Genomic DNA, 23,630 nt, shown 5'->3' on the forward strand with positions numbered 1-23,630 from the left:
TTCTTCAGAAGGCTTGTGTCCCTCGTGTTGTGAAATTCACTAACTGAGAGGTGAAGGGGAGCCCCCACTTATTCCCAAACTAGCCAGAAGAACTACATGGAACCTCCGTGTACAGAGGCCGTATCGCTTTGAATAAGGTGCTTTGGGATTGTTGCCAGATCCCAAAAAAACTCTGGCCACTCTGAGCTGTCACATGTTGAGGAGACTGTGGAGGTCTGTCTGTACATCTCTGGGCTGTGGCCAGGCTATTCAGCTTCCCTTTAAAAAGAGATCATGCAAATACTCTGCTTAGCTGCTTGCTAAGAAGTCAGCCCGCTCCTGCCTGCTGACCAATGAGGATGATGCCAGGCCAGCTCCAGGTTTGAGGGGGTCTCCTTTGCCGGTGGGCCGCTTCTGTCTCCCTTGCCCTGCCTGTGGCTATGTCTGGGAACTGCCATGTAAATTTCCTACCATGCCCTGAAGTGACACTATTTGGGGGTCAGGGCAGCCAACATGGGGGTGCTGCGGATGGATGCTGCATGCTGACTCCGGGCCTGGTATATTTCGCAAACATCTGGATAGCTGGAATTTACATTTTATTTAATTAAAATCTTAATAGATATAATAACACGGGTGATAATGAAAAGGGTCCAGCTGTTTATTCATGAAAAGTTTCATGCCATGGAATCTTCCTGCTTTGCTGGGTCTGCTTACGGGTTGTGGTCATTATGTTGTTTCTGACTTTAGGCTATATTTTTGTAACTTGATGAAATCTTTTTATAATTTGAACAATCAATGCTTTAAAAGTTAGTTTTAAAGTTCAGTTGGTAATTTGGGGTGGAGGTACACACTTAACAACTACATATATGGATGTGTGTGAAACAGCGTGCAATTTCTTTGATCCATACCTCTAGGAAAGAATTTATATTTAATTATAACCCTGGTCCCAAGGGCTGCTCCAAGTTACAATACCCCCTCCCCCTCCCTGTGAATCTGCTTGACATCAAGGTAGACAACTTCAGGCCTTGGGCCAAATGTGGCCCCCCAGACTTCTCTATCTGGCCCCTGGAATGCTCCAGCTGCACCCCACATAGCTCCTGCTCTGCCCGGAACATGCCCCTTCTTTTTCCGTTCTCTCCTGTAGCAATTTTTGCCTGGCTGTGTCCTTGAACTGGGATGGTGACTTTCATTTCCCTGGATGGGGGGTGTGTGTCTGACTACGGTGGGGGGTGGCCCTCAAGTCCCATCCCCGGACTGTGGGGCTGGCTGCCCTTGCCCACCGTCAAAGCTGGCTGGCATTCTTCTTGACCCTCCTCCTTCTCCCGCAATGCCACACAGTGGACGGGCGCTGGAGGGAGTGGTCCGAATGGAGTGTCTGTGAGAATAAAGCCAGTAATATCAGGATCGCCTGCGATGAGCTGACTGGACTTCAGAGGAGAACCAGGACATGCGTTGGACGGGCGCATGAGGGCAAGCGCTGTGTGGGGCCAACCATGGATATCAGAAGCTGCTACAATGTCCAGTTATGCTCTTGTGAGTATTGGGGATAAAAAGAGGTGGAAGGAGCTGCCCTTATGAAAGGCTAAGCCTCAGAAATGCCACTTATGGCCGAGCCTGGAGGATGGGAGGCTGCTGGGAGCCCTAGATAATCTGAGTTTTCTTTTTGTCTTCCTCACCCACAATGTGATGGCCATTTCTTGGGTGGCTTGTTTAAAAAGGAAGGAAATAAGAAAGAAAGAAAGAAAGAAAGAAAGAAAGAAAGAAAGAAAGAAAGAAAGAAAGAAGAATTAGGCACTTGTTTTGAGTATAGGTCACTCTGTTAAAAACTAGCCAGGATATTTAAATGGAACCTCCATATTAAAGAAGCCGTATTTCTTTGAATAAGCTGCCATAGGGGTGTTGCTAGATCCCCCAAAGACTCTGGCCCACAACACACATATGCTAAAACCAGCACATGCTGATGTATAGATGTGCACAGATGTGAGCACTGAGGGAAAGTGGCCTTATATATATATATAAAAGGATTTTCAATTCAGGTAGAAGGGAGGAAAGTGCCAAACACCGGGGGCTCAGGCCTCCTGGACAATACTCCTGAGGTGCTGGGTGGTGAATAAGAGGCTGTGTCCTGCTTCCGAGAGCCCAAAGGCTCCTCCACTGGAAGCAGAATGCTGGGCACAGATGGTGCAATCTAATAAGGCCATTCATCATTCCTCTATCATGTGGATTTTTAAAAACAACAGCAACAAAGATTCTACTTTCTGATATCTCTTTCCTTTTTTAAAATAATTTTTATTGGATTTTACATTTTTATCACATTGCCACATATCAAAATCAACAAAATACATTCCCTCAATTTCCCCCGACTTCCCTCAACTTCCTTTTCTGGTTGGTTCCCCGTCCCCCCCATTAAACCCTGCCTGCTTTCAGATATTGTACATATTGTCCATATTGTTAATTATTATTTCTGTTGTTAATTGTAAATGTTTACTCAAATCCTGGTAGTGAGTTTAGATCTTTACATTGTTACATTGTTTCTGTAAGTACAACATGAAAAGTTCCCATTCTTTCTTAAATTCTCTCTTGAGTCTCTGAGACTTTCTGTTTACTTTGCCATTTCAGCATATTCCATTAATTTTTGTAGCCATTCTTCCTTAGTTGGTATTTCTTCGCTTTTCCATCTTTGGGCTAATAACCTCCTAGCTGCAGTTGTAGCAGACATAAAGCCTTTCTTCTTTTCTCTTAGTAAATCTTAACCTGTAATACCTAATAAAAAAGCTTCTGGTCAATTTAAATATTTTCTTAATTTCATTACAAATCATATCCCAATATTTATTAATCAGTTTGCAATTCCACCACATGTGAAAAAGTTGCCTTCATTTTCTTTACATTTCCTTTTCTTTACATTTCCAACACTTATTTGAACCTGTTCTATACCTTTTTGCTATTTTTTTCTGGTGTAATACTCTGCTCCATGGGGTCACGAAGAGTAGGACACGACTAAACAACTAAACAACAACATCATTTTCATATAATTCTCTTTTATTAAAATACAATCAGTAAATTTCAAATTTACTCTCCATAATGTTCCCCATTCTTCCATTTCTTTATTGTGTCCTATATCTTGCACCCATTTAATCATTATACTTTTTACCTCTTCATCTTTTGTTTCCCATTCTAATAATAAATTATTTGTTTTCTTCAACAATTTAGTATTATCTTCTATAATTTCTCTTTGGAATCTTGAAATATTCAAGCTAAAACCTTTTTAAAATCTTCTTTAAATACCTCATTTAATTGATGATATGCATACACATATTCTTTAATTGATGATATGCATAACTTCCCTTTCTTTTCTGTTAGCAAATCTCTATATGTAGGCCATATTTTCGGCCTATTAATTTTTTTGATTGAAATTACCGTATTTTTCGCCCCATAGGACGCACCGCCCCATAAGACGCACCTGTTTTTTTTGGGGGGGGAATAAAGGGGAAAAAAATATTCCCCCCCCCAGGCGTGGGGCTGGCGCGGGGGAAGCCCGAGCTTCCCCCAACCCCAGCCCCCAGAACAGGCTGCCGCCCCAAGCCTCGCGCGCCCGGCAGGACCTCCCACCGGGCGCGGGAGGCTTGTGGACACCTTCCCAAAGCACGGGGCGTCCTCCGGAGGGCACCCTGTGCTTCGGGATGCAGGCTGCCGCCCCAAGCCTCGCGCGCCCAGCAGGACCTTCCGCCAGGCGCGGGAGGCTTGCGGACACTTGCCCGAAGCACGGGGAGTCCTCTGGAGGGCGCCCCGTGCTCCGGGCTGCAGGCTGCTGCCCGCAAGCCTTGCGAGCCCGCGGGAACTCCCCCGGGCTTGCAAGGCTTGCGGATAGCTTCCTGAAGCCTGGAGAGTGAGAGGGGTTGGTGCGCACCGATGCCTCTCGCTCTCCAGGCTTCTGCGAAAGCATGCATTCGCCCCATAGGACGCACACAAATTTCCCCTTCATTTTTGGAGGGGAAAAAGTGCATCCTATAGGGCGAAAAATACGGTACTTCTGTAGGGGAAACCTACCATGGGGTCTTTAGTTCTAATAGTTCTTTATGTTTTCCCCATGCCCTTAAAAGTGATCTCCTAATTATATGATTATAAAATGCTTTATGTATTTTCCCTTTGTTGTACCACAAATACGCACGCCAACCAAATCTATTGTTGTGCCCTTTCAAATCTAATAAATTTGTGTTTTTAAATTTTATCCAGTCCCGGATCCAAGTTGTGCATCTCCATCATAAAATTTCAGTTCTCATATAGTGCAACCTTACACCTGTCCACTCACAAGTGAGTTCTCTGTAACAAACTCCCATCTCTTAGGCCTTTTGGTTAAGATCAAGTGTAGTATCTGATATCTCTTTCCAAACAGATACAGCCCTAGTGAGCTGTAGACATGAGGCACGATGGCAGAGGGTAGGTGAGCCAACCGCCTCTCCCCACCTGATTGTTGCCCCTTGCTTTTGAATGCCTGGCCCAAAGCCACCCTGTGTGCTTCAGGTTGAGCAGGGCTGCATCTACACAACTATAAGAAATGCTCTGATTTTTTTTTTAAAGCTCATAATGGAAAATTTTATAGTTCTGATTCCAGCTCTACAGCACCATCTGGTATCACATGTTATAATGCATTGATAACATTTTATTTTTACCATGCAGCTGAGTCCCATGTCTTTCTGGTCCCTTTCTGAGGCTCTCACTGGCATGCCCCACTGGTTCTTCAGACACTCTACTTGTCATATTGACACCATATTGATACTCCTTTAACAGTTGTAATGCTTTCCATCAGAGCATCCTGGGAGCTGTAGTTTGTTAAGGGTTCTGAGAGCTGTTGGGAGAACCCTCACAGAGCTACAGTTCCCTTCATGGTAGTTGTTCAGTAGGCAGAGGTGGAGTCAAGGGATGCCAAGCATGTGGGTCTGATTTGTGTGGCTTCTCTCAGTGAAAGGAGCCTGGACAGAATGGAGCCCATGGGGCCTCTGCAACCCGCCCTGTGGGGAGAAGCCCATGAAATCTCGCAAGAGGGAGTGCAAAGCCATCTACCCCAATTACCCGTGAGTATGAAATGAGGGAAGGGCAGTGTGTGTGTGTGTGTGTGTGTGTGTGTGTGAGAGAGAGAGAGAGAGAGAGAGAGAGAGAGAGAGAGAGAGAGAGAGAGTTGAGTTGAGTTGAGGGAGAGAGAAATAGGGAGTTGTTTCATTTTTGAAGGGCAAGTCTGCGAAACCATTTTCTGACTTGCTTAACTGGCCAGCTGCAGCTAGTGCAGAATTCATGTATTTATCTGACAAGAGTTAATAGGCAAAAACTACTTGGCAGTTTGCATAAAACAATAAAGACTGTTCACTAATAATACTGATAAAAATCACACATGAAAAACAAGTGGGCATACAATTTATCAAAATAAATAAAATCAGATTGGAAACAGATAGGCTGTTGTGAGTTTGAGCAGGGAGGGGTTAGGCTGTATGATGACTGAGTCCCTTCTAATTCCTGGGGTCCTGGATGCAGCAAGGGTTAAAATCCAATGGAGGATTCCATTGCTGGATTATCCAGGAAAGGGTCCTAGTTACCCCCTAAGTCTGGCCCTGAATATAAAGACACCTGAGCCTTTCGCAGTCACATGCAAAACCAGTACAAAAGGTAGCCAGCAACAATATCTGGGGTGCTCTGAGCCGGAATCCAGTGGGGTGAAGTCATGGCTTCCTTAAAAGAAACACAACTCTTGGTAACTGAAGTGTGCTAAGCGTACTGAGAGTTGTTAGGACAGTCAATTGGTCTTCCCGGGGACTCTGGGAATTGCAGCTCTGTGAGGGGAATGGGGTAGGGTCTCCTACAAGCGCTCCTTGAAAAACTGCAGCTCCCAGAATTCTTTGGGGGAAACCATGACTGTTTATAGTGGTATGGCACAGCCTTAAATGTGCAGTGGTACCACACACTGTGTTGGGAGGTGGGGGAAGACATATCCTACTGGAGTTGTCGTGTTGTTATTGTCTCAGAGAAGCCAGTTTGGAGGAACAGGGGAGGGGAGTGTGACCTCCTAAGCCAAGCAGCCCCTTCATTGTGATCCTCTCTCTCTGGCTCGCAGAATGACAGTGGAAGGAGAGAACGGGAAGGTACTGAACGTCAGCTTCTGGGGGCGCCCAAGACCCAACTGCCAGCCGCTGGATGGACAGGGGCTGGTGGTGGAGGAGCAAGCACCATGCCAAAATGTGCCCCCCTGTGAAGGTGAGTTGGTGGCGATCTTCTGGGGAGGAGAAAACGATGGGGGAGCCCAGCATTTCCCCTGGATTTAACCACGTTTCTCTCTCTTTCTCTCTGCCCCCCACCCCCAGACTGATTTTGAAGAAACTGTGGGTTTCAGTGCTGGAGACTACCAGGAGCCAGGCTAATGTCCGCTTCCTTTCATCTTTGCAACCCCCAACAGCTGCTTCCTCTTTTTGAAATGGTGACCTTGAGAACTGAGGAATAATCAGTACAATAAGTTGTCCTATATGTCAACACACTTACATGTCAGCACACTGTGTAATGTGGGTATTAATTCATATAAGCTTTCCCCCATTTCATAAGCATTTTTTCATTTTCACATAGATATAATTCATTGTATGCTTGTTGGTTGTTGTTTAATATATGATTGTTATTTTTGAAATTAAAAAAAATGCTTAGCATATCAGGCCGGTGTGTGTCCTAGGTGGGAGATTTTAATCACATTATGGATTCTACTGTTTTCATTTACTGTAAAAGCAACCACTACTCTGCATCTGGATGTTTTAGGCTGTTTGTTGAGAGCTCTGCTTGCAGACAGATGAATATGGTGTAAAAGTATGTACCTCCTAGTGGTGCAGCAATAAAACTGCTCGCACATTTGCAAAGCTAAGCAGGGTCCAGTATGGTTAGAAATGGGATGGGAAACCATGTGTTGAGATTCCTGCATTGCAAGGGGTTGGACTTACAATTCTATTATTCTATGTAGATTTGCTGAAAAATAGTATCTTTGACAATATGTTAAAAAATTAGTAACAATGACAGGAGCTTTGTAAAAAAGGCAATAACCTCTCTAGCTATTTGCTTGCCTGCCCTGTTGTCCTGGAATGCTCTTAAAGGTTCTAAGTGTTCCAGAGTGAAAAGCATTTCCTGGGCTGGGCTGTGTGCTGAGGTTGCAGAGGTAATAGTAGGGCAGTACATTCCATTGTAGTGATTAGCTGAGTAGGAAGGGATGTCCTGGTAGACAATCATCTATTTGGGTTGTTGCATCTGGACTCATCTAACACACATATCCCTGACACAATAAAGTGGAGACCTCTGGGTTTTGCATCAGTCTCTGTTAGGCCTCTCAGTATATATAAACTAGAATTCAGGGCTTGCTTTCCCCATGGTAATGGAACAGCCTTAACAGGACTAAAACATTAGGTTTAATTTTCGGCAGAATTGGCAACAATTACTTCTACAAAGTGAATGGAGATCCAACGCTGGTTACCAAACCTGAACCCTTTACCCAGAGAGTGTTTTGAGGCCAAAAAACCCAGAAGCACCACAAGCAGAAATCTTACTGCACACACAAGACACAGTTCAACGCTACTTTATTGACACTCATGAATTAGAGAAATATAAAATGATGTGTTTTTTAAAATGGCTCTCCTCCACTTCAGGGCTGAGTCCCACGTAGGAAAGGGTCCATATTTTGTCTTAGTTTGGTTCCTCTGTCAGAGGCTACTTGTGATTCTTGGATCTTCCTATGAGTGCTGGATCGGGCACTATTTCTTCTTTTCTTGTACTTTCTTGGAATTTATCTGCTTGTTTGCACTGGGGAAACCAAGGTGGGAGGTTTCTAGCCATCACCTGCTGGCTACACATCACCTGGACTCCTGGAGTGTATGAGGTTTTCAGACTTTCCGTTCTCAGTTCCAGTTCCAGTCTCTGTGCACAGCACAGAGGCTGGAATTTTAGGCTTTGTACACATCACCATTCTGGAACCCGGGTCACTACAGGGCTCTTGCCTTTGCACCTGCTCCATCTTCACTTCCCAGGAGCACTGGCCTGGCTCCTGCTGAAAGCAAAATGGGACTGGAATGGACCCTCCGTGGTATCTGACCGGGCAAGAGCAATTCTTGTGTTAAAGGAACATGCTGACTTAGAAGTCAGTTCCATTGGAACCAGCAGGGTTTTCACATAAATGGGTTTGAGACAGGAAAGGCAGTTCAATTTGTAGGTCTAGAAGGGGAATAAGAACACAAGGTGTAGGGAAGGAGGGCACTGAGCCAGGGACATGGTGTAGGAATATGGACAGCTACTTGGCCATAAAAAGGGATGGGGGTTGGGCTTAGGGGTCCAAGGATAGCCAATACAGATGGGCAGGGAACCTGTGGCCCTCCAGATGTTGATGAACTGCAGCTGCCGTCGTCTCTCCCTGCTGGCTCCCCTGCCTGAGGCTGATGGGAATCGGGAGTCCAGCAACATCTGGAGAATTCCTCATTCCTGGACAATAGGGCATTGGAGGGACCTGCTAGGTCAAAGCCAAAGAGCTTCAAGCGCTGGGGATGGGATTCTTGTCTGCACGCTGGATTCTTTGCTTAGGAGATGCTTCTCTGCTGACTTGTGCTGAAGGCCCCACAGAGCCCGTGGTCCATGCATGGAGCCTCTGTGGGGGGGCAGGATCAGAGCTCGTGCTCCTGCGGTCTGATGGGGTGATCTGTTGGGGAAAAACAGGTTTGGTCAGGAAATATGGGCTTCTGATGACACCTGCAAAAAGCCATAACCTGGCCTGCTCTCCTGCCCCCTCAGCATCTGGTTCTGTGCTCATAATCCCGTATGTGAATTGAAAACCAGGCGGTGAACAGATGTATGGAAAGCAACCCTCAACCTTCCCCCCCCCCAGCTGTGAGAGCAGCAGGGTGGTTAAAGGGTGCTCTGTGGGGGGAGTAACTCCTCTGTGACTTCTCCTCTAGGTCCTTCTCTACCATCCCCTCTCTGCCTTCCAAATGCACAGCACGCTTATCTGAGCAAATATATATGGGAATTGTGTGTGAATTAGAATCAGGACTGCACGTACTCTGCACAAGCAAATATTTGACATTATGCTGTAAAAGGGGGCCTCATATACAGATTTTGGGAATTCCCTGGGAAATGCAGTTATGTTGAGGGTCTGGCAAAACTAGGGGTCTCTAACAGATTTCTCAGCAGTGTGACCAAACTACAATTCCCATGATCCTTTGGGAGAAGCCATGACAGTTACAGTGACATAAAAGTCACCTGAGGACACTTCCAGGCAGCTTCTGTTTTTTTTTGTGTTTTTTTATAATGATATTTATTAAGCATTTTAAAATTACAAAAAAAACAAAGAGACAAAGAAGAAGAAAAAAACAGGGAAAAACAAACAGCAATCAAACAATACAAATCGATAAAAATCAAAAGCAAAAAGCAAAACCAAAACACATAACACATCAAAATCAAAAAACAAAAGTAAACCACAAAAATTTAAAAACAGATCCAATATTCTCAAATCCTTAACTGTCATTACCTAATTTCATTGACCTCCTCACGCCTCCCTTTTTTGTATTCTAGTTATTAATTATCACAGCAAATCCTTCCCATTTTTCATAATATTCTGTCATTAAATTACCTTAATCTATTTTAACCTTATCTTACTATAAAAAACCCTAAAACTTAAAACTTAAATCTTATTTATACCAATTTCTCATAACCATAACATATTCTTGCATAGTTCTTTTTAACATTTCTGCTAAAGCCAAATAATTTTGTTCCAACATTTTTCTAATACTCATTAATTTTACAAAACAATCCTAAATAATTTTTTTAAAAAACTTTCTTCCAATCTTCATCCAACGTCTCTTCCTCCTGGTACCGGGTTTTGTCAGTCCTTTCTATCCCATCCATCTAGTTTATTAACCTGGTAATCTTATGTCCGAGGCCCTTAAGTCTCCTCCATGTCCCTTCCGCAGATCTTCTTCATATTTATACCTGTACTTTACTTTGTCTCCTGGTCTTTTCATTCGTGGAAACTCCAACTTGACAGTATTTTTGTCCCTTCTCGACAGATCAGCCCCTTTTCCATAGTCCACACTGAACTCCATGTGGTATTTAAAAGCATGTTTCAAGGTCCCTCCAGAGTTGAGGACCCCCACAACCCCAAACTCCTCACGGCCAATTGCCAGACTTGAAAAGTCAAGACATCCCTGCATAGGGGGGTGTTTCCAGCCCCCCATCTCCACGCCAAACAAAACTCTATCTCTCCAAATCTGGCTTTTTCCAAGTTCATTTGTCAGATCCAACAACTCATGTTCCTGCTGGGCCACAGCTCCCTCCATCTCTGCCACCCGAGGTCCAGCAACAACCTCCTCCCTCATCTGATCTGTCAGAGCACACTCCTGAGTTGATTCCTGGGTGGGCTCTATATAGATACCCACTACCTGTCCAAAATTTCTAATCGCAACAGTCATCAAATCCGTCTTCTCATGTAACTGTTCCAATAAAGCACTTGTCTTGCAGAAAGCACGCACCAGAGCCTCTGAATACATTGTTACGCAAGGTCAGAAGTCTGTTCCCACGATCTTAATCTGTTTGCAGCTGCGAAGCTCCCCAGTTCAAATTTAATAACAGTTTCACAAGCTCCCTCTAGGGGAGGAACTTCTATTTGTATCAATCTAACAACAAAGTTTCCTTTTTCAGATATTTTGTCAATATTTGATCCTTTAAAATGCGAAAGAGAACAATGGAATCACTAGGTTTCTCTTCTTTTAACTGTCTGTCAAAAACATTTGTCTATAGTCAATGTACTTCCCAAAAACGTCTGTCCTGACACCCCGCTCCCAGGTTCAAGACGGTGGAAAATTACTTTTCTTTACACTCTCTTCTGCAGGTTTAAACAATCCGGATAAAATCCCCCCTCTTCTCCTGCTTCCGAAGGGGGTTCAGTAGTTTTAGATGATGAAAGTTGATCCTTCATAAACGATTTTCTAAACTCTAGTTTGCCATGTCTTTGCTTTAATCTATCTACAAGAAACGGAAGGCTGACTTCCTGTTTAGACCTTCCCGCTTCAGTGCCAAATTAAGAGGAATTTCTTAATCCAATTTTCCGTTCTACTCACAGATCGTTGTCTAAAGTCCAATTGTCCAAATTTGATCTGCTCACGGGTAGTTGTTTTCGTAGTCAAATTGTCCCAGGAAAAAGGTAGCGCTCTCCGGCAACGGCTGTGCGGCTTCGCTCCACGGAAGAAGCAGTTGACTCTCAGCACCGCGCCACTAACCCCTCTTCACTCTGGAGCCCGTAATTGGGTTCCTTTACGGATTGGGGGGGTGCGAAAGGTGCCCGCCGAGTCCCATGGTCACAGGCTTCATCCACCTGTGATTTTTTAAAGGGTCCCTGCTTTGCCGTAGCGGAACAGACCTGTTTTCCGTGGAGCCAGTCCCTCTGGATCAGAGGGAATCCGCCATTACCGATGGCGCCACCCCGGAAGTCCCAGGCAGCTCCTGTTTTAGGGTTGGGTTCAATCACATACAGTGGTACCTCGGGTTAAGTACTTAATTCGTTCTGGAGGTCCATACTTAACCTGAAACTGTTCTTAACCTGAAGCACCACTTTAGCTAATGGGGCCTCCTGCTGCCGCTGCGCCGCCAGAGCACGATTTCTGTTCTCATCCTGAAGCAAAGTTCTTAACCCGAGGTAATATTTCTGGGTTAGCGGAGTCTGTAACCTGAAGCGTATGTAACCTGAGGTACCACTGTACTGACACATTTAGGTTGCACCATTATAATTGATTGGGAGGTCTTGCGCAACAAACCCACTTAAGAGATCAGATTTTTTGCAATAAGGAAAGTAGCAGGTCAGGAATTTGATGGTTTGATGCAACCATCCTCTAATCTTCCCACAAATAAATGAGAATGGATGCTTACTAAATATCCAACATTGTATGATCTGCCTGCAAACAAATCAGGATGAATGCTCAATAAGCAGGTCATTTGGTGTTATAATTGGCATCTCTGTTTTATATACATTATAACATGAAATAATAATGTAAAACTTTACAAAAATAGAATGAAAATAAATAGAAGCACCCCCTTCTTCCTGCCTAAGAAAAGCTTAGTTCTCTGTGGCTTGGACTACAACTCCCATCAATCCTTAGTCAGCAGGTTGGGGAAGAGACTGAGAGAGAGGAGAGAGAGAGAGAGAGAAGGGGAAATGGGGACTCACTGCAGGGCTGGTGCTTTCAGGTTTCTCTGGCCGGCTCCGGCGGGGTGCGCAGGTAATAACTGAAGGCCGCATCTGAAAGATCAGGGAAAGAGGTGTTTTGAGCTGGAGATGAGGAACGACAAAGTGAAGGTGGAAGGAGTGCTTAGCCAGGACTTACCTGCTGCAACTGGGAGACAGTGAGGGCTGCCTCCAGGAGGGGCTTCCTCAGGGGGCATTTATGTGGGCAGGACGGGTGAAGCGCTTGAGAGTCTCTGCAAGGCTCAGGTCTGGACGTGGTGACACAGGGAACAGCAATTGGGATCTGTGCAACAGGAGGAACCCTCTGTTCCAGGGAGCTGAAGAGAGAGATAGAGAGCGTCACCTATACAGTATATCGGAGGTTTCCAACCTTTCTGAGTCCATGGCTCCCTTGACCAACTACATTCTTTCTGCGGCACCCCTGTGGGGCTCAGGAGCCCAGTTATATCACCCCTTGTCCACAGAACTGGCAGACCCTCACCCTTTTTCAAACACCCTCCCTTGTGGAGTGTTCCCTCAGCCTCCTCTTCTCTCCTTGGGAGTCCTCGGGGCAACTACTCCCCCCCCCCCGCCCCAAAGAGAGGTGCCTCCTCACACTGCCCCACAGGGGCCAGGGAAGCACTCCCTGGCCACCCCAAGAGGCACCCTTCGTCTGGGGAGCTTGTAGCCGGGGCTGCTGCAACAAACAGCTGTGCAAGCCTTTAGGAGGCAGAGACAAGAGAGGGCATCAGAGGGGAGGAAAGAGGGACAGAGGCCAGTGTTGCCCGCGACACCCTGGACCATCATTCAAGGCACCTCAGGGTGCCACGGCACACTGGTTGAAAACCACTTCAGTATGGAGGGTGCGTGCGCCACTCTGTGCACCCGAGCAGCTATCCCACACCTGGGAGGCCCCCTCTGTGCCTCGCCTCCTCAGGAGTGCACCCGCCCTGGGCAGCGCGGGCATATGCTCCGCCGCTGTACAAATGATACTGGATTACAGGGCTAGATTAATCCATATGTGAAACCTGCTCCTGCACGGAGCCACAGCCTATTTGAGGGCCAATTGCCATGCCATGAACTGCCTTGAGATCTATGGATGAAAGTTAGCATATTTGTTGTTGTTTAGTCGTTTAGTCGTGTCCGACTCTTCGTGGCCCCCTGGACCAGAGCACGCCAGGCACTCCTGTCTTCCACTGCCTCCCGCAGTTTGGTCAGACTCATGTTTGTAGCTTTGAGAACACTGCCCCACCATCTCATCCTCTGTCGTCTCCTTCTCCTTGTGCCCTCCATCTTTCCCAACATCAGGGTCTTTTCCATTGGAGCCTCAGCTTCAGGATCTGTCCTTCCAGTGAGCACTCAGGGCTGATTTCCTTCAGAATGGAGAGGTTTGATCTTCTTGCAGTCCATGGGACTCTCAAGAGTCTCCTCCAGCACCATAATTCAAAAACATCCATTCTTCGTACATTTGATTAATTAATTAATTAATTAATTAATAATAATACAGTAATAATCTAGAGAGTCTCTCTTTGGAATCTGGGGTCTTAGCCTCACATCACAGGAAACAGCAGTGAAGAAGTGGTGCAAAGTGCTCTCCCCTCACCCACCAATGCCCCCTCACCTCAGGAATTAGAGATGGAGCGCCATGTTTCTTCCTTAAAGTCTTGCACTTTGTCACTTTCCCTGTGGAAGTTAAGCCCTGTCTGCAATGCGGAAGGAGGCATGCCTGACCCCACACTAGATCTCTTGGCATTTCTCTGCCACTTGGATGCCAGGCTAAGCAGTGACCCTGTGCTAGAACTTGCTGGTCAGGAGGTAGAATCATAGAATCATAGAATCATAGAGTTGGAAGAGACCACAAGGGCCATCGAGTCCAACCCCCTGCCAAGCAGGAAACACCATCAGAGCACTCCTGACATATGGTTGTCAAGCCTCTGCTTAAAGACCTCCAAAGTAGGAGACTCCACCACACTCCTTGGCAGCAAATTCCACTGTCAAACAGCTCTTACTGTCAGGAAGTTCTTCCTAATGTTTAGGTGGAATCTTCTTTCTTGTAGTTTGGATCCATTGCTCCGTGTCCGCTTCTCTGGAGCAGCAGAAAACAACCTTTCTCCCTCCTGTATGTGACATCCTTTTATATATTTGAACATGGCTATCATATCACCCCTTAACCTCCTCTTCTCCAGGCTAAACATGCCCAGCTCCCTTAGCCGGTGGCTAGATGAAGCTCTCTGGGAGACGTTGGACCAGTCCCGTTTCTCAGCCTGATCACAGGGTTGTTGTGACAATAAACTGGGAGGAGAGCAGAAACCCATGTCCTCTGTTAGTCTTCATGCACTGGCAGAGGAGAAGGTGGCATCTGGAGAGACGAGACTTCAGAATATGGCTCAGAGCATCTTGAAGAGGCCACCCAGTAATGTGGGTGTCACCCTGTAAGTCATTTTAACTACAGCTTTATACCCACAGACAGAACTACGGCTTGTATTCATCCCTACCCCCAGTTTTGTTTTAAATATAAGCACAACATAAACAATTAATATAAAATAGTCTATACAGCTTATTCATTCTACACTTGAGGGACTGAAGCTGAGAAATTAATGAGTTGCCCAAGGCTCTTCCTTCCCAGTTAAAATGCGCCTGGCCCCCATGGAACTGGGACCATTTAAAAATAGGAAACCATCGTTTCCAGACAATTGGCATGCCTATAAATATGTGCACCCTTAGGCTTAACTACAGAAAATATAATGCCTAATTTACAAAAGAAATTTAGTCTTCTACTCTGAATACATTTGATAAAGTTGTGTGTTTGTACATTTGTATGCCACTGTTCCTCCAAGAAGCGCACTGTGGCAAACATGACTATCCTTCTGCGCATTTAATCTTCACAACTACTTTGTGAGGTAGGTCAGGCTGAGAGATTGGGACTGGCCTGAGGATGACTAGATAGTGAGCTTCATGGCTGAGTGAGGATTTCAACCTTGGTCTCTCGGGTCCAATACTCTAACCACTGAAGAGTGGAAATATATAAAAAAATTAATTGTCCAGTGGCACCTAAGAGACCAACGAAGTTTGTTCTTGGTATAAGCTTTTGTGCGCATACACACTTCTTCAGAAAGCTTATACCAAGAACAAACTTAGTTGGTCTCTTAGGTGCCTCTGGACAATTTTTTTATTTTTTTATATATTTTGACTGTGTCAGACTAACACGGCGACCTAGACTGAAGAGTGGGAATGAGCAGGGCTTTTTGGTGCCTTTGCCATGCTAAGAGAACAAGGTGTGGTGAGTTCCAGCACCTCTTTTTCTAGAAAAATAGCACTGGGGATAAGGAAGGGCCTTTCACTTTCTACACTACATTTATATCTCACCCTTCCTCCAAGGGCCTCCAGACAGTGCACATGGTTTTTACAGAGTACAGCGTCCATTTTATCCTCACAACAATCCTTGTCTGAAAATAGCATGGGCCCAAGGTGACCCAGTGAGCTTCATGGCTGAGGGAGAATTTGAATCCTGGTCTCTCAAGTTCTAGTCCAGCACGCTAACCACTGTGCTGCACTGCTTCTCTCACATTTATCAGTGCATCGGGGATTCTAACGTATGCCAGCAACTGCATAGCTCTAAAAGCAGATGTTAGAGCAAATTAATTCAGAATAAAAACATGTTTTGCGAAAGTAGTGGCCTTCAGTGCTTATTGAAAGATGGACTAGGTGAGGGCAAATCATGATCTCTGGACTCAAGGCTCATTTTCCCCATCTATGAAATGGGAATAACAGTGACCTACTCCACAAGAGTAGGAAAAATTGGATAAAGCATTAGGAGAAATTGGATAAAACATGGTAAAGTACTTGGTCAATGAACTGAGAGAGCTGTCTTCATAATTATAATAAATCAAATCCTGTATGTTCATATATCTACGCTTTTACACCCATTTTGCTTCCTGCGTTGTCTTCTCCTAACAACGTCCCCACTACACATAGCTCCACCGGGACTGCAGACAGTATTTTCTAGGCGCGGTTCGGAGCTTTAGCTGTTCAACCGTCAACCTGGAAGTGGCAAGAATCTGTTTGTGACTTGGGCAGCACCCAGCACAGAGCGCCCAGAAGGCACACAGGAAACCCTGCCCTGGGACTGTGCAGTGTGGGCTCACTCTTCTTGCACAACGGGGAGCTGGCGGGATTAGAGGAAGTGCCACAGCACCTGTTTTGCATGCAGAGACCCCTAGTTCAGTCCCAGCATCTCCAGGTAGGGCTGGGAGAGAATAATAGCATCACGAAGTGGGGGGTACCCCAAGGGTCATCTAGTCCAACCCCCTGCAAGGCAGGACTCTCAACTAGATCATCATACAAGAAAAGCATCATCCAACCTCTGCTTAGAAAGCTCCAAGGAAGGAGAGTCCACCACCTCCTGTGGGAGACTGTTCCACTGTCAAACAGCTCTTAATGTTAGAACGTTCTTTCTGGTGTTAAGTCAGAACCTCCTGTCTTACAACTTGAAGCCATTGTTTCTGCCCCTACCCTGGCAAAACCAGCAGTTTTCTATGGAGAACCATTTGCTCTGATTCACTGGTAAAACGGGGGTTTTCCTAGGGGAAGTGCCAGGGCAAAAACCCAAAGCCTCTTGGACATGGAGCTTTAAAGAGCGAAGCTGTGCCTGGAGACTGTGATGCAACCGGGTGTCAGAACCCTATAAATCAGCAAGTCTTGTGTCACCTTGGCTGGCCGTGAGCACCATGGTGAGGGGCAGACTGACACACCTTGCAGGGCTGTTTTAAGGGTTGCCAGAGGCCGGAGCCCAAACATTTCAAAAGTTGCTTCAAAAATGCTGAGCCCTTATGCTACAACGCCCCCTGGTGGTCCTCAAGGTCACTCACGCTGCCACAGGCCCGCAAGTCGATCGCTTGACTTTCGACGCCCTCTGCCCATGCAAGCTCCATTCAGGGCTTCTCACATCCACACTGGGCTTGCGTTTGATGGCATAGACAGGCAGCCGATGGGCTGGGAAGCGGGGGAACCTCGGCTCGTTCTCAAAAGACGACTGACCTGGAAAGAGAGCGCCAATGAAACATCTTGCAGTGCAACTTGACAGCAGGGTGGACGGGAACGCTTGCGTGGGGCTGCCGTCAGGGATGGCTCACCCACGAGGCAAGGCAAGGCAACCGCCTCAGGCAGCAAGGTCCCCGGAGGCAGTGGATCTTTATCCCCCAATGCTCCTGGTGTTGAGCTTCACTCCTCCCTTCTTTCCTGGTGAGAAGGGGGCACCATTTTGTGGTTCACCTCAGGTACCAAAATGTCTGGGGCTGGCCCTGGGTGTTGTGGGCATGAGAGCAAGAATGGACCTGGCACTGGCAGAAAGCAAGTTGGCTGGTTTCCCATTATGCAATGGTGACTGGGCAGAAGTCATGGAGACCCAGAGAAGGTCAAGGATCCTGCATCAAGGACTCCCTGCCTGAGCTGCTTCAGGTCGTGATGGATGTGTTCCTGGAGACACCTAGTTTGGTTGTCCTAGGGTAAGGTTACCAGATTGTTTTCAATGAATCCGGGGACACTAGTCAACTTCAATGGATTTTGTATGGGGACTGATTTGTAAATCCAGGGACTGTCCCCGGGAAATGGGGATGCCTGGTAACCTTATCCTAGGGGATTTTAACATCCATGCCAACACGACCTTACAAGGGGCCGCTCGGGACTTCGTGGAAAGCATGGCCTCCATGGGGCTGTCCCTGAATAAGTCTGACCCAACTCATAGCCGCGGACATGTCTTAGACCTGGTGTTCACCTCTATGGATGTTGGTGATCTGACACTAAGTAAAAGCGAAACAAAAGAAGTGCCATGGTCAGATTACTTCCTGGTGCAACTGGATTTCTCTGAGACCCTTCCCCTCTGCAGGGAGGTGGGACTGATTCGGATGGTCCGCCCCCGCCACTTAATGGATCCAAACGGTTCCCAGAGAGTGGTAGGGGATGCTTTATCCCATGTTGATCGCCTTTCAGCTGATTCCCCGGTGACCCGTTGGAATACGGCATTAACCAGGCATCTTCTCCCTCAGTTTCTCCCGGAGCTGAGGGTGATGAAACAATCGCTGAGACGGCTAGAGCGCTGGTGGCGGAAATCGGACCAGACACGGGTTAGAGCTCAATGTTGAGCCTACCAAGTGGCGACGGTGATGGCAAAGAGGACCTTCTTCATCACCTCTATTGCATCTGTAGAAAACAGCCTTATAGCAGGGCTTCTTAAAACATTGCTCAGCATGAGACAGCAACAGCTGTCAGTCTTTAAGGCTGAACCCCCTTCTCAGAGCCTCTAGAGCAAAGAATGCTATTGCACTCCAGCTCCCATCAGCTCCCACAGTTATGGCCAACAGTCAGGGGAAATGGGAGTCCAGCAACAGTGCAATCCTACACGTTGTCTCAGCAGTAATCCCCATTGAATTCAATGGGACTTACTCCCAGGTAAGCAGGTTTAGCACTGGAGGGCCTAAGGAGTAGAGGGCTGGATACATCTTGATTCAAGTGCTTGTGCAAGTACATGCATGAGCATGAATACGAAAGTGCTGCTTCACATACTGCACTGGGGGAAGTCAATTTTGAACTGTTGATAACATCCTGTGTAATCTGCTATATCCATAACCAAAAGGACAAACACCACCGGGGCTTTTGCCCAGAAGAGGCTCTCGCAGAACAAATGAAGGCAGCGGGCAGACTAGAGAATTCAGCAGTGTACAATAATGTCAGGCTTTGTGGCTCTGGCAGGGATGCTTATTACGAAAAGCAGCCGCGTTATAAGCGTGTATCTGTTTTCTTGAGTGTGTGCCTGCCATGATTTCACAGGAGCACAGAAAAGGCGCAGAACATGGCACTGGGCACCACATCTGGAGAATCTCTGCTTTCATCTAAAAACAGGTGTGAGCAACACATTTGGAAATGCCAGAGAAGTGGTTAACCTTGATTTCCTGTGGTTAAAAGTGGTGCCTGACATCGCTCCTCCCCATGACTAGAAACTATGCAGGAAGGGAAACACTGAAGAATAAATTATGCTAAATGAGAGTCTAAAAAAAGAGCACAAGCAACATATCAGGCATCAACATTCATTTTTTAAAATGTAGGATTCAGATTGTCTGGATGCAGAATTTTATTTTATTGTTTAGTGCGGAGGTCACAGAGCCCTTGCTCTGGTATGCATGTCTCTCTCTACATGGTGTGGACTGAATGGTAGCAGCTGTCCAGGAGGGGTCTTTCTAATCTTGCTACCAAGAATCCTTTAATCAGAGATGGCTGGAATGAAAGCTCTGGACTTCCTTCAAGTTTCCCTTCTGCTTTTCTCCAAGACTGAAGATAAAGGGAATAGTCTGTGCTGACTTTGTAGCCATGAAGATTTCAGAAACAAAAGGGAAAGATACTCAGGTGTCAACAAATTCCACAAAATGACCGCCTTTCCAAGTTCTGTTTTCAGATGCTTTCCCCCCTGAGATGCAGATGTTTAACTTTTTTAAAAAACTCCTAAACTGACTTTGTCTGGCACCTGTCAGGGATTATTATTACTATTATTTATTAAATTTATATACCACCCTATACCCAGGGGTGTCAGGCGGTTGACAGAATATAAGCCTTACCACCCCACCCCACCCACTCCTGTATAATCACACAGGGAACATGATCTTCACTTTTATTAGGCTTCTAGACAATGCCAGAGGGCCAGTCTGATTTAGCAATGCACTGCTACGCTCTCCTGCTTGGCCACAGACCCAAAAGACCAGGGGAGTTTTGAGCAGCAGCACTTCTCCACCCCCCATGTGGGGCTGCCTCCTGTTTGCCATGATGACTAGAGCAGCTGTCTGGGCTGCACTTGAGGCTTGTGAGGATCAGTAGCTCTGAATGAGCCTGTTGAGAATGGCAAGACTCTAAGTCTTAGGGCAGATGCAGAAAAAGGACTTGCTATCGCCCTCCTAGGACTGAACTGCCTCAGGGTGCAGATCCCATTCTGAATGCCCCTCATTCAAAAAAGAAAAAGAAAAAAAGGAATTAAAAATCCTATACCCATAAAAAATGAGCACATTTGGGAAAAGAGCCTAGCTGAGCCATGCTAGGTGTCTATGTGCAGGGAGACTTGGCTTTCATTCATTCATTGATTCATCCATTTATTTATTTATTTCAAACAGGGATGAGGGATGGGGAACCTGTCGCCCCCCCCCCCCGAGGTTGTTGGGACTCAAGCTCCCATCATCCCCTGCCAGTGTGACCGAAGGTCAGGGGATAATGGGAGCTGTATTCCAAAGGCATCTGGGGGGCCACAGTTTCCCCATCCCTGACATCCCTTTTAAGGCCAACCATTCAAATACATACGCAGTTCCCTCCATCTCTAGGTCGGCAATGCCACTTGCCTTTTCTGAGCGCATAAGTCTGGACCTCAAAGAAAATGTCTGGGCTGAATGCTCCTTCCTTTTTTCAAAGTGGGTGGAGCAATGGCATTGACTAATGGTTCCTGTTCAGACAGGTACTGGTGTGGCACCCGACACCATTTCTGTATGCACTGTGCCTCTAGACCTGTGTTCGTAGGTTGTGGGATTAGTTAATTAGCAGTGCACCTTGTCCCATATTCATGCCAGTTCTCGCTTGTTTCAGAGCGCTTGCCCAGATGTGTGGTGGGGAAAGCTATTGGGGATGAGAGCCAACTTCACATCATATGTGTGAAACTGAGGACAATACTGCCTGGATCTGCCAAAGTGAGTTCAAGTCCATGAAAGCTACTGATGCAATACATTCGATAGGTCTCAATGTGCCAAGAGACCCTTTTTTGACCCCCTTCCCTAGCTGAACCCCACTGTTCCTGCTCTAGGCAGGTAAGACAGAACACTTCCCCCACCCAAAGGGGATTCTAACACCCCTTATTTTTGTGGGCTGCAGTCAAGATGAGCACATGGTGTGTTACCATAATCACTGTAAAAGACGGAAGCCTCTGCCCCAGAGAGCATACAATCCAAATGTGAAGACAACAGTGGGGGAAGGAGGATAGACACAGACAAGAGTAATGTGTGCAAATCTAAAAGGAACCACTAGCTGGTGGGGATAAACTGTTTTCCTTTTTCAAAAGGCAGCCTATAAACCTATAAAACAAATAAAAATAAAAGTATGCATATTGAAAAATCAGAAGGAGGTGAATGTGTGAACGAAATACTGCAAGCAGATCCAAATTAAAAATGGAAAATTTTCTCTCCCCCAATATACTTCCACTCTAATATGCACCTCTAAGGGTGAATCGGGGGTGGGGGTGGGGTGGAGCAAGGCAGTGTTAGAGTGGCCGGCCCTGTGAAGTGGGCCACTGAGGAGAATCGAAGTGGGGACACCTGGAAGAGCCGAGATGGTGGCAGGCAGGGTGCTGCCTCTCCCAGGCCGAGCGCAGCGGGAGCCTGCAATTGCTTTTCATGCCCTCAGGAAATGGCTGATACGTGGTGTAGCAAGAACAGGGATCCGTGTGCAGCATTAGGCTCAGCACTCAGCCAGGTGAAAGGGGATGTGCTCATTTTAACTGCTACATCCCACTGCCTCTGCGGCTGCAAAAGGGAGCACTGGAAGTTGCACACAAACTGCATTAAAGGCAAGGGTTTGTGGGACTCACCTTCCAAGATGTAGACCTTGAATCCACTGCTGATGCCTGTGGTGTAGTGAAGGTCAGCCAAGGCCATCTCTGCTGGGAGGTCCTCACAGGAGAGTTGCCGCTTGTTCGAGAGAAATTCGCTGCAGAAATCAGGGCCACCCTGAATCTAGATGTTTAATCTGCTCAAGCTGTGGGTATTTCAAGATCTTTCCCTACTCCAGCAAAGGGAGGCTCTGAATGCGCCCACTTTTCTCCCCAGGGCTGAAGGGGACCACCAGTTCTCTGGACCCAACAGGTTGTTCTTCGAAGAGTGCAACTTTCCGTCACCACCCACAGCATCCCTTCTTGAACTTTTGGATTTCTACCTAGCAGAGGCAGAGAGGTGGGGCTAGAATTGGCCAGTTCTAACAGGCCCGACACCCTCCTCTCCCCTCTCTTGTTAGCCCCTCAGGGCAAGTGTGTGTGTGTGTCTGTGCACTATGTCACACCCTTGTGGGGAGGGGGAAGAGAGTGCAGGGCCCCCCAAAGAGGCAGGTGTGCAGCAGATGGCGGGGGGGGGGATATTCCAAGGGGATGAGCTGTACAGAGCTTCCATTGACAAATGCTGGAAGAGCAAGGAAGCACTTTGGGGGGGGGTCAGGGGTTTGAGCATAAATTTGGGGAGATTCTGATCTGCTAATCTCAGTGTCTGTGGGGGTGTTACAGTTTGCATTTTATACTTTGATTGCTGCTTTGTACATCATACGGTTGATCTCAAAACAAGCAATTTACTTGTTTCACACTTTTTAAAGCCTAAATCAGTTTTCATTTCTAATTTGGTATTAGTTGATCAGTCAAATACAGTGGTACCTCTGGTTACGTACTTAATTCGTTCCGGAGGTCCATTCTTAACCTGAAACTGTTCTTAACCTGAAGCACCACTTTAGCTAATGGGGCCTCCTGCTGCCACCTTGCCACCAGAGCACCAGATTTATATTCTCATCCTGAAGCAAAGTTCTTAACCCAAGGTACTATTTCTGGGTTAGCGGAGTCTGTAACCTGAAGTGTATGTAACCCAAGGTACCATTGTACATAAAGGGACGGATGGCAGGAAAGGGTCTCAGAGGTCCATCCTTTGAATGCATGAAGAATGGGGAGTGGGCATGGGCGTAGCCAGGACCTCAGTTAGCTATGTATTTTTATTGATTTTTATTGATGGGGGCAGCTGCCCCTCCCTGCCCCCTTTGGCTACCCCCATGGGAGTGGGTATGGCATTGAAGCCTGGGAGAAATGTTCGAGATGTGTGCTTGAGAATCTAGAGGGGATCAGAGCAGGCACGAGGATTGTGTCAAACCAAATTCAACACCCCCCCCCCGTAATCTGCTCTGAGCTAAGGCATGTGCTATGCGTCCCCCACCCACCACTTAGGTAGTGATGAGGTGATGGGAATGTATGTAATGAGGTGGAGGCAGGGTTGAATTCTGGGTGGAAATCTGGGGTGCTACTGAACTGGGAGAATAGAGGTGCGCGTGACAGAAAGAGAAGAGATCGGAGGAGAGAACAGAAGTTGGCTTACGCTCTGTGGGAAGCTTGTGGGGTACCTGTATTTTGGAAACTGATTTTTTTTTACTGTACTGCAGAATGTTCAAGCGGCTTCTCTTGCATTATCTGGTTGCAGCCTTCCCAACAACCCTGTAAGGCAAGACTCTGCACCCACAGCAGCTGGAGGACGGAGGCGGAGAGGGAATTCATGGCAGCGGACAGGGTCCAAGCAGGGGGAGGGGGCTCCCTGGTTCTTAGCTCAGGGAAGTTTGTGGAAACAGCCCAGGAAAGGGTGGCAGGCTCTGGCAACAGAGAGGTTAA

The 23,630-nt window shown here is 46.7% G+C and overlaps 2 protein-coding genes and 2 long non-coding RNA genes across 4 annotated transcripts in view; 2 read left to right on the forward strand and 2 right to left on the reverse strand.

Annotated features, from left to right (window-relative positions):
* The window catches only part of CFP (complement factor properdin), a 29,549-nt gene extending 22,678 nt beyond the window's left edge, over positions 1-6,871 (forward strand). The window contains exons 7-10 of the mRNA XM_081177409.1: positions 1,318-1,512; positions 4,940-5,051; positions 6,083-6,222; positions 6,330-6,871. Coding sequence (XP_081033535.1) covers positions 1,318-1,512; positions 4,940-5,051; positions 6,083-6,222; positions 6,330-6,334 — 452 coding nt within the window. The 3' untranslated portion in view covers positions 6,335-6,871. The remainder of the gene's footprint in view (positions 1-1,317; positions 1,513-4,939; positions 5,052-6,082; positions 6,223-6,329) is intronic.
* A 686-nt stretch (positions 6,872-7,557) lies between these two features.
* On the reverse strand, positions 7,558-22,159 carry LOC308577341 (uncharacterized protein). The gene is made up of 5 exons (XM_081177467.1): positions 21,810-22,159; positions 17,068-17,236; positions 12,360-12,537; positions 12,203-12,274; positions 7,558-8,683 (listed from the first exon to the last, which is right to left on the reverse strand). The coding sequence occupies exons 1-5, from the start codon at positions 21,874-21,876 to the stop codon at positions 8,519-8,521; spliced, it is 651 nt and encodes a 216-aa protein (XP_081033593.1). The 5' UTR covers positions 21,877-22,159; the 3' UTR covers positions 7,558-8,518.
* Positions 7,558-23,630, reverse strand: part of LOC308577352 — a 210,648-nt gene continuing 194,575 nt past the window's right edge. Inside the window, exon 2 of the long non-coding RNA XR_014003599.1 lies at positions 7,558-8,451. This is a non-coding gene — a long non-coding RNA (uncharacterized lncRNA). The remainder of the gene's footprint in view (positions 8,452-23,630) is intronic.
* LOC308577362 lies at positions 8,691-12,073 on the forward strand. The gene is made up of 2 exons (XR_014003610.1): positions 8,691-9,259; positions 11,475-12,073. It is a non-coding gene; the product is annotated as an uncharacterized lncRNA (long non-coding RNA).

The sequence above is a fragment of the Podarcis bocagei genome, assembly GCF_964188305.1.
Source record: "Podarcis bocagei genome assembly, chromosome: 17".
NCBI lineage: Eukaryota > Metazoa > Chordata > Lepidosauria > Squamata > Lacertidae > Podarcis > Podarcis bocagei.